At 41.8% G+C, this 17,001-nt stretch overlaps 1 protein-coding gene across 1 annotated transcript; it reads left to right on the plus strand.

Annotated features, from left to right (window-relative positions):
• Positions 1-9,413: 9,413 nt before the first annotated feature.
• On the plus strand, positions 9,414-12,316 carry LOC147639896 (GTP-binding nuclear protein Ran1B-like). The gene is made up of 8 exons (XM_086775139.1): positions 9,414-9,712; positions 10,395-10,461; positions 10,604-10,660; positions 10,757-10,874; positions 11,135-11,224; positions 11,349-11,528; positions 11,633-11,710; positions 11,995-12,316. The coding sequence occupies exons 1-8, from the start codon at positions 9,710-9,712 to the stop codon at positions 12,065-12,067; spliced, it is 666 nt and encodes a 221-aa protein (XP_086631265.1). The 5' UTR covers positions 9,414-9,709; the 3' UTR covers positions 12,068-12,316.
• Positions 12,317-17,001: the final 4,685 nt, after the last annotated feature.

Consider the following 17,001-nt stretch of genomic DNA (forward strand, 5'->3'; position numbering starts at 1 on the left):
CTTCAAGACTGCTAGTCACTCCTCAAATTTCGAGTTCCGTGACACCATGGTGTAGATACTAGAGAAGATGTCCCTCCCTCATTTCTCTCGTATTGAAAGAGGATGGGGTAGAGCTTTCTGGAGGCGTGGGCCGAGATATTTCTTAATCCGAGCAGATCGAATTGGGAACCTTACCACCGACCTAAAGCGGATTCGTTGGATTGAAAAGTTGAAGATGATCCATTTATTTTGGTTCGTCGGTACCCCTAGGGCAAACACCTCTGTGACTATAGTTGGGATTCGCATATCTCAGGATCGCTGGGTGTATGACCAAGTGATGTAGGTCTTACCTGTGATAGAGTAGCTGTGTTGGGACCTACCCCAATCCAGAGTCTACCACCCTTACCATCAGTTTTTAGAGTCTTAGAAACTACAGCAGAACCCCCATATTTCACCTATGTGGACCGCTCTACCCTTATGTCATAGTCAAGCCTAGGAATTTCCCTTGATGGCAAATACAACTAATTATATTAGTCTCAGATCTTTGTAATAAAACTCGTCCTTGTAAATATTTGAAAATAAAATGATTTCAATGTTTTACTCTCCAAAATAAGCGTTGTGCAAATATGAATCTTGTAATCTTAAAATTGTTTTTACAATGGTGGACAGGACGATCACCCTCCACTTCCCAATGCGCTTTACACTGATATCCAGGAGAAGAAGCTCTTGCTCAAGCAAATGCAACCTCCCTCCTTTAAAGGAGAAGGTTCAAAGATTGAGAAGGATGCTGAAGTCTGGATTGAAGTGATGGACGATTATTTCTCTGTCTCGCCGGTACTGAAGTAGCAAATCAGTCTATGCTTGCACGGTTTCGGCTCATTGGAGATGCTAAACTCTGGTGGAAACAGTGGTGCCGTGACAAGGGAGTCACCGAGCATTCTCAAACGTGGGAAGACATCAAGCAGGCCGTGAAGGAAAGATATCTTCCCCCATCCCATGAATCCATAAAGATGAATGAGTTTTTTAGTCTTAGGCAGTGTAGCCTAACTCTTGAGGACTACTATTCCAAATTTATTACTCTTCGGAAGTATGCCCCAGCTATGACTACTTCCTAGCAAGTGGCTCGTTTCTACTAAGGGTTAAATGAATCCTTAGATTCCCGCCTTGAAGCAATGAGGCCAAGCACATTACAGGATGCTCTCATACGAGCAAAGCCCAATGTGAAAGAAATGAGGACTGACAAACCTAAGCATCAAAAGAGATCTTACCCTGAGGCAAATCCTAAAGATCAACCCTACAAGAAACCCCAACAGAATTTTCCCTACTACAACAGAGGGCGACAAGGCAACTCTTTTGTCCCCCGCTCGTATGCTGCTTCTTCCAGAGAAGGCCCTCTGTGTTTTGAGTGCAATGAGCCGAGACACTTTAGGGCCAACTGTCCCAAGATGAAACCATCATTTCCCCAAGGTGGCAAAGGAAATCAAGGCCGTGGAACCCCTATCCACCAAGGTGCAAGAGGCACTGGATGTGGCAGAGGCCGTGGAGGAGCAGTTGCTAGGACCGCCTGTATTATAAGTGAAGAACTGACCTTAGAAATGGTTGAAGAAGAGTGCGCCACCGTCCATGCAGCAGTAGAACACCAAGGTCTGAATAAACAATTTGGTGTAATCCAAACCCCAGCCACTCATCACGGTGATCCATTTTAGCTTTTGATTGATTGTGACCCATTCATTTCTTTCTCCTAGGTGTTTGCAAAAATTAAACTTGGGTCAAAAAACAACTAGAAGAATGACTGTAGAGTTAGCCAGTGGGAAAGAAGTAGTATCTCGCCACTCTATAGGAAACCTTGATTTTGAGCTGGGTAATGAGCAAACTCATGGCCACTTTAGAGTCCTCCCATTTGGAATTTATGATGGAATCCTTGGGATGGATTGGTTAATTGCAAACAAAGCTAGCATTCATTGTAACCAGGGGAGTATCACTTTTGAAAATGAGCATGGCCAAGTAATATCCGTTCAGGGGATAACAGGAAAACCTAAATCTAGGGTAGTCAAGGCAAAACATCTTCTCAAGGGAACATGCAAGGGTCAGCAAGTTTTCTTAGTCAAGCTCAACAAAGCCATTGAACCTAGTAAGGAGACAGAACCCTCTTGGCTCCAAGAATTCTGTGACATCTTCCCTGACGAGCTTACAGGGCTATCGCCTCCTCGAGAAGTCGATCATGAAATCGAGGTGATCCTTGGGGCTCAGTCCTTCTCCCCTTGGGGCTCAGCCCTTTTTGCAAAACGTTTTTGTGTTAAGGACATCTTACAATCCCCCCCATTTGTGTGGACTTTAGTAAGAGGTTTTTCCCATAAGAGAGGGTTCGTGCGCTATGGTCTTTTGCTCATACAGTGAGAAAACGATCTCAGAATTGAGATCCGACTAAACGTTTCGACCGCGACAGCGAGTCCTACAAGACGGCATCCAAGATGGCCCCTTCAAAAAAAACTTCAAAAAAACTCATGGCCACTTTAGAGTCTTGCCACATTAGAATTTATGATGGAATCCTTGGGATGGATTGGTTAATTGCAAACAAAGCTAGCATTCATTGTAACCAGGGGAGTATCACTTTTGAAAATGAGCATGGCCAAGTAATATCCGTTCAGGGGATAACAGGAAAACCTAAATCTAGGGTAGTCAAGGCAAAACATCTTCTCAAGGGAACATGCAAGGGTCAGCAAGTTTTCTTAGTCAAGCTCAACAAAGCCATTGAACCTAGTAAGGAGACAGAACCCTCTTTGCTCCAAGAATTCTGTGACATCTTCCCTGACGAGCTTACAGGGCTACCGCCTCCTTGAGAAGTCAATCATGAAATCGAGCTGATCCCTGGAGCTTAACCCGTCTCAAAAATGCCCTATAAAATGTCCCTTCCTGAAGCCATTCCTGAAGCCATTGAACTTAAAGAGCAACTTTCCCAACTCATTGAGCAAGGATTTGTACACCCCAGTAGCTCTCCTTGGGGGGCACCTGTTCTTTTCCAAAAAAGAAGGACAGAACTCTCCGCCTTTGCATAGATTATCGAGGACTAAATCAAGTCACTGTCAAGAATAAGTATCCTATCCCTCGCATCGACAAACTTCTTGACAGGCTTCATGGGGCCAAAGTCTTCTCAAAAATAGATTTGAGGTCTGGTTACTATCAGATCAAAGTCAAGGAAGCAGACATACCCAAGACAGCCTTCAATACCCGTTATGGCCACTATGAGTTTACTGTAATGTCATTCGGGTTAACCAATGCCCCTGCAACCTTCAACCACCTAATTCAAGATATATTCCGTCCTTACTTGGATGAATTTGTGCTTGTTTTCTTTGATGACATCTTAATCTACTCCAAATCAATGGAAGAGCATGTGGAGCTATGCAATTGTTGTGCGACACAAACTCTATGCCAAGAAGAGCAAATGTACCTTCTTTACTCATCAAATTGAGTATCTTGGGTTCATCATCTCCAAAGATGGCATTTCAGTAGACCCCGCCAAGGTCAAAGATATTCTGGAGTGGCCATCCCGAAAATCAGTTCGTGAAGTTTGTGGCTTTTTGGGAATCACGGGATGGTATAGGATTTTTATCAAAGATTATGCCTTGGTAGCTGCACCTTTGATGACGGATCTTCTTAAGAAGGTTGCAAAATAGTGTGGCTGCCAATCCATCAAAACAGTTTTGATCAGCTCAAGGTCATTATTACCTCTGCCCCAGTCCTAAAACTTCCTGATTTCACCAAGCAATTTGAAGTGGTTATACTGATGCCAGTAGTCTAGCACTTGGTGGTGTCTTAGGCCAAGAAGGAAGACCAGTCGCTTATACTTCTCGCAAGCTGAAGCAATATGAAGCAAATTATGCCACCTTAGCAGTTGTTCATTGCCTCAAATTATGGAGACATTATCTCTTGGGGGACAAATTCGAGCTTGTAACTAACCACAAAAGTCTAAAGTGGATCTTCACCTAGCCTACCCTTAACATGCGGCAAAGGAGATGGATTGAAATTCTACAAGAATATGACTTCGACATCAAATTTTGCCCTGGGAAAGATAGTGGTAGTAGATGCACTTAGCCGCAAATCTTTCTTGAGTGCAATTTCAATGCCAAATAATCCCATACTGGTCAAGGTGGAAGAAGTCTCATCTCATGATCCAGATTATCAGAGGATGATAAAGTTAGTAGAAGAAGGGGGAAATTCAGAGAAAGAGAAGAATCTAATCAAGGGATACTCTGCTCATGAAGGAAGCCTCTACTTCAATCACAGGCTATGTATCCCTAAGGATCCCGCTTTAAAGAAACTAATCCTCCATGAAGCTCATGATAGTCCTACTGCAGGACACCCAGGCTATGCGAAAACATTAAATGCCGTAAGAAGGAGCTTTCATTGGGTAGGCTTGAAAAATGATGTCCTTCAGTACTTGAAGCAATGTCTCTCATGCCAAAGGATCAAAGCTGAAAGGGTCAAGATGCCTAGGAAACTTCAACCCTTGGATATTCCCCAAATGAAGTGGAAGTGCATTAGTATGGATTTTGTCACAAGTCTCCCCACTGTTCAAGGAGGATATGACTCCATTCTGGCAGTAGTGGACTTACTTACCAAAGTAGCTCACCTTATACCAGCAAAGAAGACCTTCAAAGCTTCTGATGTTGCTCGAATATTCATCAAGGAAGTCCTCAAACTTCATGGTCTCCCAAAAAGGATAGTAAGTGACCGGGATTCTGACTTCACTTCAAAGTTTTGGCAGTCCTTATTTCAAGCCTGGGAACTCAACTTTGCTTTAGCACAGCTTATCATCCAGAGACCGATGGCCAGACTGAGAGAGTCAATCAAGTAATTGAAGACATTCTCAGAGCATATTGTGGACATGAACCAAAAAGGTGGATTTAATACCTTCCTCTGGTAGAATTTGCCTACAATGCATCTTATCATCAGAACATAGGAATGTCACCATTCAAAGCACTCTATGGGCAAGAATGTTTGTCTCCTCTAAATTTCTCTGATCCGACCATAAGAGTTGAGGCATCCAGGAAAATGCTCGAAGAAATGGAGGAACAAACCAAAGCAATCCAAAAGGATATTAAAGCTGCCCAAGATCGACAAAAACATTATGCTGACACCAAGAGGTCTGAAAGGATCTTAAAGGAAGGAGACAAAGTTCTTCTACGAGTGCGACCCAAACGAAGCTCTCTATCACTTGGAAAATATAAGAAGCTCAGCCCTAGGTATTGTGGCCCCTATACAGTTATCAAGTGTCTAGGTAAAAGTGCCTATAAACTCCAACTCCCAGCTCATATCAAAGTCCACAATGTATTTCATGTAAGTTTGTTAAAACCTTATGTACCCAGTCTCGATCATATTCTTGATGATGAACAAGTTGTAATCCCTACTCAAGGAGTCCTTGAATTACAGCCCAGTAGCATCATAGATTCTAGGGAAAGGCAACTCCGAAATAGAACCCTATCTAGTACAGTGGAAAGATTACCCTGAAGAAGAGGATGCAACTTGGGAAGATGAAGCTACACTCTTAAAGGATTATCCCCAATTCATGATGAGATGAGGACATCTCTATTTCTTTAAGGGGGAAGGATGTAACATACCCATCTTCACTAATAAAGAAATGTTTATGTAATAGATAAATTTATGAGTTTTTATGGTATAAAAATCAATGATTTTATTATTTGAGTCATTTCTACTTGGAATCTTCAAATTTTGAGCCTAAATTTGGAATTTACGTGCCATTTTACCCTAATATAGGATTTTACAGCATCCAAAACGGACACCGGATCAAGCTTATACGTAAATTTCAGTTATTACCTTTAAACCTTAATAAATGCACGACCGGGCATCCAATTGATGAACGGTCTGAGCCCAAATTTCAAATCTGCGCGTGATTTTACCCTAATATAGGATTTTACAGTATCCAAAACGAACACTGGATCAAGCTTATACGTAAATTTCAGTCATTTTTAGTTAAAAAGCGACGACCTTTAAACCTTAATAAATGCACGACTGGGCGTCCGATTGACGAACGGTCTGAACCCCAACGACCAGGAGAACCTCTCGGACCAAAAAAAAAAATCGCCCCTCGGGGCGGTCCGGCACGCAAATCGAGGCCGACACCCCAAATTTGGGGACCCCGCCTAAAATTTGGACCGTACACACTTACCACTCCTTTCCCTATTAACCGACACCGTACCTTTTTCCTAGACCCATGCAAGCCACTGATCTATAGCCTTTGCTGGTACACCGTCCTTTCGTCCTTGCTTTGCGCAGCGCCCGTACCCCACAGTTATATAAAGCCCCGGGGTGCTCCATGGGCAACACACATTTCTGCATAGCCTATGCTCTGCTGTGCCGCTGTCCGTCCATGTGCAGTGTACTTGCTGTAGTACAGCAGCCCCTTGCAGCCACCTCTCTCACACCCCCTCATTTGCCTCTTTTCAGATAAGGCAATTTTCCTCTACCCCCCTCTTGCTAAGAGGCAGTGTCCTTAACCCTTCTCCCCCCTTGTGAAGAGACTTACAGCAGCCCTCAGCCCTTCTGCCCTTTTGTAAAACGTTTTTGTGTTAAGGACATCTCACAATCCCCCCCATTTGTGTGGACTTTAGTAAGAGGTTTTCGCCGCGTAAGAGAGGGTTCGCGCGCTGTGGTCTTTTGCTCATACAGTGAGCAAACGATCTCAGAATTGAGATCCGACTAAAGCATTTCGACCGCGTCAGCGAGTCTTACAAGATGATATCCAAGATGGCCCCTTCCTGAAAACGTCAGAATATTGCCTCGGGAGGAGCGCGCAACAACGAGATTAGAGAAGATGCTCTCGATGGCCCCAATCCTCCCTTTACAAGTTCCTCAAGGAAATGGTGGCCAGGTTAGCTTGGTTATCTTTTAAAGAAGTTTTTTTTATATTAGTGTTAATAAATGTGTATCTTTTCCTTTTAAAATAATGACATATGTAGATACTACGTTACATTCATTGATCATACTCGGAAAGTGTGGGTTTACTTCATAAAGGAGAAAAGTGAGTTGTTTACTCACATAAAGGAGAAAAGTGAGTTGTTTACTCAGTTTTAAAGCCTTGGTTGAGAAGGAAAAAGGTATTGAAATCATTTAGCTAAGATTGGATGGTGGTAGGAGAACATTTCTCTAATGAGTTCAGTGATTTCTTGAGAAAGTAGGGAATCAAGAGACAATTCACAAGCAGGTACAATCCACACAAAAATGGTATTATTAACATTGTAAAAGTTGCTCAAGCCTTGATGTTTAAAAAGAATACGCTGGATTATTTTTAGGTTGAAGCAGAGTAACTAATGTTTACATTATAAACATGACCCCCACTATAGTTGTCTATGGTAGTGGCAATAGAAATTTACAAGCATGAAACCAAATGTGTCTCACTTGAAAGTGTTTGGATGTATTGTATACGTGCATGTTTATCCAAAGGCAGAGAAATACATCTTCATTGGTTATGCTTTGGAGGAGCAGAAAGGTTATAGATACTATAACCCTACCACTCGTGAGATGCGAGATGTTACCTTTGATGAGATGAGTAGCTGGTATGCACTAGTGAAGGAAATTGAAAATGTAGATGTAAGTAATGATGTTGTCCCACATGTCTTTGATGAGATGAGTAATTTGGTATGCACCAGTGAAGAAAACTGAAGATATAGATGTTAGAAGTAATAATGATGCTCCACATGTAGAGCAGCAATCATAGGCGTGTTAGTATATGTTCAATGCCCACCTCTCAACATGTATCGCACATTGATGTATGGTGCATATTTGTACGGCCTCCATTATGAGGAGAAGCCATTGGTGCATATATCTTTAGTGGGAACCCTAGCTTAGATGCTAGAAGGGGTCGTATTTTGTGACCATTGGTTAGGAGATGTTGAGGGGTACAAGCGTTAGGTATACGAAATATTCCTTGGAATATTCTCTCAGATACTAATTTCATCATTAGTGGACATCGGTCGGTTAGGACGCATTATGAATACGTGGACGGTGAGCCGCGTCAATGCAGCGTAGCCGCCCACGTCTTGGATGCGTTCACCACACTACATGCAGTACTATAAATAGACATAGTTGGCACAAGCTAAGGCATCCAATGCTTGTGAGCATATATTCCCTATACTCTTAGTACGCTCTCTATCCAGAGTCTATCTAGATTGCCATCTAAGCTCTACACTAGAGCGCACGGATGGACATCACCATCATATTGTACCTATCTCTTGTTTGGTATAATCATAATTTTAAAATTCTCTCCATTCTCTCTACTACATTGTTGTTGTATCTTTTTCCACTATGCCATAGTCTTACAAGGTGCTTACTGGACCTGGAGAGTCCTCTAACAATGGATCCAGTGTTAGTTCATAATCAGGCAAGTTGAGGACAAATGCAAGGAGTGTAGATGCATTATCTCATGGTACTACATGTGTTGGTATACATATATCATGCAAATGGAAGGAAAGGGTAGATCGTCAACCTTTTGTATCTGATCTATGCCTGATCAGTAGGTCACTCTTATGTGACGCTAGTGGCTCCGAGCAGAGCCTTGATAAGGAGCTTGGCATTCCATCAGTGGTCTCTTAGTGCATAGAGGGGACACCCGATAGTGATCGAGATGTACGTAGGTATAGGTTGAGATATGATGGATATATAACCCATCACTATGTTTATATGGTTAAAGCAGAGATAGAGTCCACTTTTTTTTAGCATAAAAAATGGAAAGATGCCATGGGATGAGGAGATAGCAGCATCGGATACAAATGCGACATGGGACTTGGTGCCTTTGCTTAAGGATAAGAAGGTAATTGGATGTAAGTGGGTGTACAAGGTCAAGCATAACACACATGGATATGTGAATATGTATAAGGCAAGACTGATTGCCAAGGGTTATGTGGTGCAGACATATGGCATTGACTATGAGAAAACATTCAGCCTGGTTGTGAGAATAGAAACTGTGAGAGCTTTCATTGCTATGGCTACAATAAATGATTGGTCTTTATATCAAATGGATGTAAAGAATGCATTCTTGCATGGCGATCTGTAAAAAGAAGTTTACATGATGTAGCCACCAAGTTAGTCATGCACATCCGGATTTTGTATGGAGGTTATGCAAAGCCTTGTATGGCTTAAAGCAGGCACCCCCCAGAAGCATGGTCAAATAAGATCGCGGACTATCTTGTTACCATTGAATATCAGATATCCAATGCATACTTGTTACTCTATGTGGAAAAGAAAGACAGAGGGATCATGCTGTTAGTCATTTATATGGATGACTTGATTATCATTGGTGATAGTGATGTGTCATACATGATGTTAAGTTGCTTTTGAAGCAGAAATTTGAGATGATAGATTCGGGTGAGCTGCGGTATTTTCTTGGTATAGAGATACCGTAGCAATTCAAATCTTAACCTTGTCCACCGCTAGGTGTCCATCGCCAGACATTGATCTAGGCAATGTCCAGAGCCCGACTGTAGACCCCGAATTACCTTCTCTGGAAACGGCAACAACGTCCGGGCGCTTGTCCGCTGACGTTTGTAAGCCAGGACAAACAATCCGTTCGTGCATTTTGAAATGTAGGAGCGGAGGGGTATAAAAATGAGATGAAGAGCGCTTAACTCAGAAATCTTAGGGTTTTAGCAGGTCACCCATTCCGCCTCTGCAAGAAACCCAGCAAGCTTCCGAGCCATCGTTACGCCGAATAATCATGGTATATGTTGTCCTATTTATACACATGTAGGATTTATGCTTCTTTTACGCAGCTAGGGTTTTCGTATGTTAGGGTTTCTGGACAGTTAGATTTTGTTAAGGTTTCTGTACACAGTTAGGGTTGTTTCTGAGCTTGTTAGGGTTTCAAGAGTTCTACACAGTTAGGGTTTATTCCTTCAATGCTCTATTGCTTCATTACAAGCCTTTAAAGCACAGTTAGGGTTTGTGTGATGCGCTTTCGGGTTTCTTCTTGTATCCTACAACTATGGCCATCTCCTGGAAATTTAACATAGGAATGCTAATTCGCACTTTTAGATCTTATGAATGCTAATTCGCACTTTCAGATCTGTATGTGTGGCTTCAACAATCTCCATCTAGAATCTTCAAAGATGATTTCTTTTGATCAGTTTCTGTTATTTCTTATCAGTCCTTTCGTATCGAGAATGTATAGGACAACTTATCAATGCTGAGTCATAAATCGTGCGTGTCTTTCAAATGAAAATGTATCTTATGAGAGAAGCTGGGTCTAATTTTGGTGACTGAGAATTCTTTTTTATGCAAGTCCCAGGAGAGGCTGGGTCTAATTTTGGTAACTGAGAATTATTTTTCATGTAAGGGACTTACATGAAAAAGACACTCTCATTTTAGAAAAACAAAATCTTATTTCGATTGTTTTTTTGCAGGCTCTCCCAGGTCAGCAATCGGACTGTCCCAGTTTCAAGCTGGTTATTGTTGGTGATGGTGGGACAGGTAGCGAAAAGTTAGAGTGCTAGTTTACTGTTATGGACATATTGTTAGATATGGTTATGTCATGTATATATCTTCTTATATGCACCTTTTGTCATGAAAAGTCACATGACTTGTTTTACCATGGTCTTGTTCATTACTGCAGGCAAAACTACCTTTGTTAAACGGCATTTGACTGGTGAATTTGAGAAGAGATATGAACGTAAGTGGATGTTTCTTGCTTTGGGCCTTTGTTTGTAGCAATGGTTTTATTTGTTTAACATGCTTATGGATCTACCCTCCTTGGTCGTTGCATCAGCAACCATTGGTGTAGAAGTCCACCCTCTTGATTTCTTCACAAATTGTGGCAAAATTCGCTATTATTGCTGGGATACTGCTGGGCAGGAGAAGTTTGGTGGACTTAGAGATGGATACTAGTAAGCACCTTATTTTGATGGCAGATCTTGTTTCCCAAGCATGGCATGCCTTAGACATGATTAGGAGTTAGCATGGCATGCAAGTACGCATTTGATCCTAGCATGGGCATGCTATTCATTGATCATAGGGTTTCCCCCCTTCAGCAATGGCGAGATTAGAATTTCTCACAATGCATCTTGCACGTGAGATGTGTTTTCAAACCATTGTTAAGTTTGCATTTCTCAAATTTCTGGCATGGTGTGTGCTTGTGCCACTGCAGCATTCATGGCCAGTGTGCCATCATTATGTTTGATGTGACAGCAAGGTTGACATACAAGAATGTGCCGACATGGCATCGTGACCTTTGCAGGCAAGTTTGTTTTTTATCTGTTTCAGGAAACTTTTGCATTTGATGAATTTTACTATTCACCCTGGGAGGCTTCACTCTTTATCATTGCGATGCTTACCTGTGCTGATGAGCGCATATATCTCAGGGTTTGTGAGAACATTCCAATTGTGCTTTGTGGCAACAAGGTGGATGTGAAGAACAGGCAAGTCAAAGCCAAACAGGTGACTTTCCACAGGAAGAAGAACCTTCAGTACTATGAAATCTCAGCCAAAAGCAACTACAACTTTGAAAAGCCTTTTTTGTACCTTGCCAGAAAATTAGCAGGGTAAATGTTTCTTTGTAAATCTGCCTAAGTTGGGAAGGTATATGTGAAACAGTGATCCAAATCTGCTTTTGTTTTTTAGCATTTTTTTCTGCTATGTTAAACAGTGATCCGAATTTGCATTTTGTGGAGTCGCCTGCTCTCGCTCCACCAGAAGTTCAAATTGATTTAGTTGCGCAGCAACAGTGAGTTCTCTTACTCATGGAGATGAGTAACATAATTTGAGTCTTTCCAGACAAATCCCTTGCCTGTGGGATGTGGGGTGTTTGGATGTGGGACTAGCCCTTCACTAGTTTTCAGATGGAATGGTTTCATATAGTAGCTATGAGTTTCAATGGCCATTGAACTTGATGCAATGCAATGAAGTCATGTATTTCAAGTTTTGACCACATTTTTTGAATGGTTTATCAGCTTAGAGGTAATTATTGTGCATAGTGTGATCCATGTTTTAACACTCTTCTTGATACAGATATGAAGCAGAATTGGCTGCAGCTGCTGCACAGCCTTTGCCTGATGATGATGATGCAGATTTTGACTCTTAGTGGAGCTGTTTGGCTTGGGTTTTTTGCTGTTTGAAAACCAAGGAGTGGATTTCAAAATAGTATTCCTCTGAAGGATTACGGAAACTTTTGACCAAGTTGCTGGACCAGTTATCAATAATGGCAGCTCTAAGGTACAGGGACCGTCTAGAGTGAGTGAGCACATAAGTGGAGGCCTTAAGTAGTGCTTTGTTTTTCAATTAACCTTCACTTTTTGAAAAGTTGAATTATAGAGTATTTGCTTTTCTGTTATGATGTGGCCACACAACAATCAGTAGATATCGTTGTCAATGTAGATGTTGTTGACATTATATTTTTAATAATAATAATTAAATCTGATCAAGTATTGACATATGATATGGGTGAAGTATCTCATGTAACAAAATTTAGCTGATTGCCAAGCAATCAGTAGATATTGTTGTCAATGTAGATGTTGTCGACACTATACTTTTAATAATAATAATGAATTCTGATCAAGTGTTGACATATGACATGGGTGAAATATCTCATGTAGAAAAGTTTAGCTGATTGCCAAGCAATGTATTCATTCACTTGTACATGCTATTCTATTTTACCCTCTCTTTGATTGAATGTTGGGTGGTCCTTCTAAAGCTGGGGAGAGTTGGGTAGGATGGCTTATCTGTTGAATTCTTTATTGCATTTTGGCCATCCTTAAAGAACCTGGTATGGAAAGTGTGCAAAGAAGCTCTTAACTCTGGTAATTTGGATAAGGATTTGAAGGAGGGATTGGTGAAACTCATTTCCAAACAAGTAGCATGTAATAGGTTCAATCACCGGAGGCCCATCACTCTATTGATTGTTATATGTAAAATCCTAGCCAAAGTCATTGCCTTGAGGATTACCCCTATTCTTCAAGAAATCATATCTATGTAGCCATTTTGGGGAGGGATGTGGCTTTAAGAACACATCAGAAGTGCATACTATTGCAACTTGATCTAGAGAAGGCCTATGACAAGGTGCATTAGTCATTTGTGGCCAGGGTGATGGAACAGCTAGGTTTTGGTGATAGGATGGCTACTCGTATATACACTCTTACTTTGGGAGGACACTCTAAACTATTGTTGAATGGGAGAGTGGTGGGGGGTTTTGAAGTGAATACGTCTGTGAGGCAGGGTGCCCTCTGGCTCCCTTAATGTTTTCTTCGCATCTCATCCTTTGATAGTGGCCTTGGAAGATGCCTATTCAAAAAGTAGGGTGATTGGTGAGCAGCAGTTGGTGATACAATATTTTGTTGACGACTCATTAGTCTTCTTGAAAGAAGGTAATGATAATGTGAGACAAGCTTTGTCTATTATTCAGGAATTTGAAGAAGCTTATGTGTCTAAGTGCAATATACATAAGTCTAAGATCATAAGCTTGTTTGAGTCTAAGCCATTTAGGGGTTTCCTTTGGGGTAGAGGTTACAAATAAGCAATTGATTAATTGGGCTCTAGAGAGATTTTGCTTGAAGCTGAAAAAATGGGAGGGCATTAGAATTCCATTTCTTGACAAGATAGCTATCTGCAATATTGTGTTGAATGCCTACATTATTATGTTCCTATGTATTGTATTAGAGTCTCGGAAATGTCATTGGTAGAACATTGTGGACCCCATAAGGGATTTCTTGTGGAGGAATGGGAATCCTAACAAAAAAGGCTTGCTTGGGATAAATTATCTTTATCCAAGATTGAAGGAGGTATTGGTATTATGTACCTACCCTCTCAGAACACAGCAAGGATTGCTCTGCTTCTTCTCCCCAAGTAACTTCAACAAGAGGAGATATGGACTAAGATGTTGGAGCTAGTGGAAGAATTTCATATCCACTCAAAAGGCAAGTGGTAGGGACTAGGATGGAAGAATAAGCTACTCTCTTATGCCCCCCTAAAAGTCCAATGCTCACCCTTCTGCAGGATGCTATGCAGCAAATGGAAGGAGGCTTTGGGGTTGATGACCTGGGATGAATGTTGCAGAGCATCAAGGAATTCTTTGTTAAGCATGGGGATATAGTGGACTCACAAGTTTAACCCTCCCTTAGCACTCCAGGATCCCAAATTAGCTAAAAATTTGAATAATAAAGGTTTAAGGAGGCTGGTAGATTGTTGGGATTGGTCACAACAGTGGGGGGAAGGAGCTTGAACAGTTTGAAGAGAAGTTTGGACTGTCTCCTAGGGAAGGAAAATTGGTTAGATAGGTGCTGGATGAGGTACAAAAGGGTTGGACATCTACAACTTTTGATGAATCCTACCGGATTAAGGATTGGGCTTGGTACAATGGTGTAAAATTGGATAAAGGAGCAATTAGGGACTTGTATAAGGAGCTAAGGAAAAGTCAAGTTGATGTAGACTACTATAATAATATTTGGAGAGTAAACTGGAGTCCAAATAGCTGGAGAAGTGTTGAGATATCGAGCTCGTCTAGTGAGGCGGTGGCCACTGATGACCCACACTTACACTACTGGCATGGTTGGTGAGATCTTGGGTGATATGCGGCCAGTGGGATGACAGGCTGTGTGACAGCCATTTTAGAGATTGGCATAGTTATAGCGCTAGCTCATTTAGTCGGGTTCACACTATAGAGAACTCGTATATGTATTGGTTGAGTACCTTTCATATTATGAGTACTCTTATTCTTGTATATGGTGTGTTGAATGTTGAGTAGAGAAGAAGAAGATTTTCAGCCTCTCACCTTGTGTGTTCTCTATTAGGGTTTTGTGAGTGTGTGTATGTGCTTGCAAGAGCTTAAGCTCTCTTCCTCCCTGCATTTTTTCATGGTATCAGAGCCTGGTTCGTGCTAAGGGCTGAGCTGCAAGCAAGAGAACCATAGGAAGCGGTACGAGGGAAAGAGCTTCAACTACTCTTCCCTATTTGTGTTGGTGACTACATTCTTGTCGGGAGCTCTACGGGAGGCACGGGCAACGATCTCTGATTGAGGAGCTTTCTTCGCGGGAGTAAAGCTATAGGGCAACTATACTGTCCTATGTCCTATCGGACATCGTTTTCTGGGCCGAAAACGCATTTCGGGCGCGTCTGGACCTCCGTTTTTCAGAAAGTAGGCGATTTCAAGCACTGCGGGTAAGTCATCGATTCTCTGTAGAACTTTGTTTTAAGAACTGCAGGAAGATAGATTGATTGTGCAGACACTGTGGGTGCTGCAAAGAGGTCTACAGTTGGCATTGGGTGTATGTATGCACATTGAAGTCACTGGTTGTGACATTTGAGAGTACTATAGTACCGCTGTGCAGAAAATACAGCAGTTTGTGCAAAAAAAACCAGAGTGCTGTTCTGGTAAAATTGTGTTTGGCAAGATGTCAAATGATGGGATAACTCAGATTGTGGCTGAGAAGCTTGATAAGAATAACTTCCATGCTTGGAGGTTCAGGTTGACGAATTTCCTGATGGGAAAAGGCTATTGGGACTACATAGAAGGTGAGCATGAAGAGGCACCGGAGATACCGGATATAAATCTGACTGCTGCAGATGTGAAAGAGTTTAAAGACTGGAACCAAGGAGCCAAGAAGGTTATGTATTGGCTATCCATTAGTATACAGGACACCATGATTGGGCACATTCAGGATGCCAAGTCCCCCAAGGAGGCGTGGGACACCTTGGTAAAGCTCTATGAAACAAATACCAAGGCACGTAGATACAGTTGAAGAATGAACTTCATACTGTGGAGAAAAAGAGCATGTCTGTGAATGACTATGCGCTGAAGATAAAGGGTATTGTGGAATCCCTTGCATCTATTGGTGTGTCAGTAGATGATGATGACAAGGTGGAAGTCTATCTACGTGGTCTTGGGCCACAATACAAGGCGTTCAAGACGTCCATTCAGACTCGGGAAAACATTCCCAACTTTACAGATTTGGTGTCTATGCTGATTATCGAAGAGAAGAGCTTGGGTGAAGACCAACAGTCTTCACAAAGCAAAAACAGTTCAGAGCAACAGGCCTTCTACACGAGTTCAAGAAGAGGACGAGGTAGAGGAGGCCGTGGACGCGGTCAAGGAGGTGGCCGAATAGGTAATCAAAATTATGGCCAACAGCAGCAGCAACAACAACAGTCCCAGAATCAACAACAACAACAACAAACAGGTGGAAGAGGCAAATTCAAAGGGAGGGGGAGTCAAAGAGGCCGTGGAAATTGGCAAAGACAGTATAATGATGCACGTGAATGTTATTATTGTGGTAAGCTTGGACATGTGCAGGCAGAATGTTATAAGAAGCAGGCTGACATGCAAAATGGGAAAGTGCAGCAAAACAACTATGCATCCTCAAGCAGAAATAATGGGAATAATGAAAGGTTGTTTGTTATGCAGCATGTCGTGAATGCCATGTCTGAAAATGTTGATGTAGCACAAAAAGATAATGTATGGTATGTGGATTCAGGCGCTTCGAACCACATGACGAGTCATGGGAGTGGTTCAAGGAGATAAAAAACCCGGAAAGACCAGGTTTTGTGGAAACAGAGGGGATGACACTGCTCATCCAATTGCCCACGTTGGAGATGTGCCATTGTCTATGCAGGATGGCAAAGTGAAGTACCTTGCAGATGTACTTCATGTACCGAACATAACAAAGAATCTGGTTTCAGTTGGCCAGATGATTGAGCAAGGTTTGCAGGTTCGGTTTAACCCTGATGGGTGTTATGTTGAAGATTTCAAAGACAAGTGCAGGTTGGTTGCAAAAGGCAACAGAGTGGGCAGAATGTTTACGTTGAATGTAGACATGCCTGAAATGCATTAGGGAAAAAGGGAGCTCATTTTGGGGCCCTGTAAGAAATTCACTATTTTTCGATTTATTTCTCTCCTAAAAGATCTAAAAAATAATAAAATATGGAAACGTGGCTCAGAACTGCCAGTAAGGACTACTGAACTGTCAGTTCAGAAAAGAATAAGATAATCTTTTGTCTAACTAACACGATTTTGCATTAAATATCTTC

This window comes from Cibotium barometz, chromosome 3 (assembly GCF_041138505.1).
Source record: "Cibotium barometz isolate CiBa-2024 chromosome 3, ASM4113850v1, whole genome shotgun sequence".
NCBI lineage: Eukaryota > Viridiplantae > Streptophyta > Polypodiopsida > Cyatheales > Cibotiaceae > Cibotium > Cibotium barometz.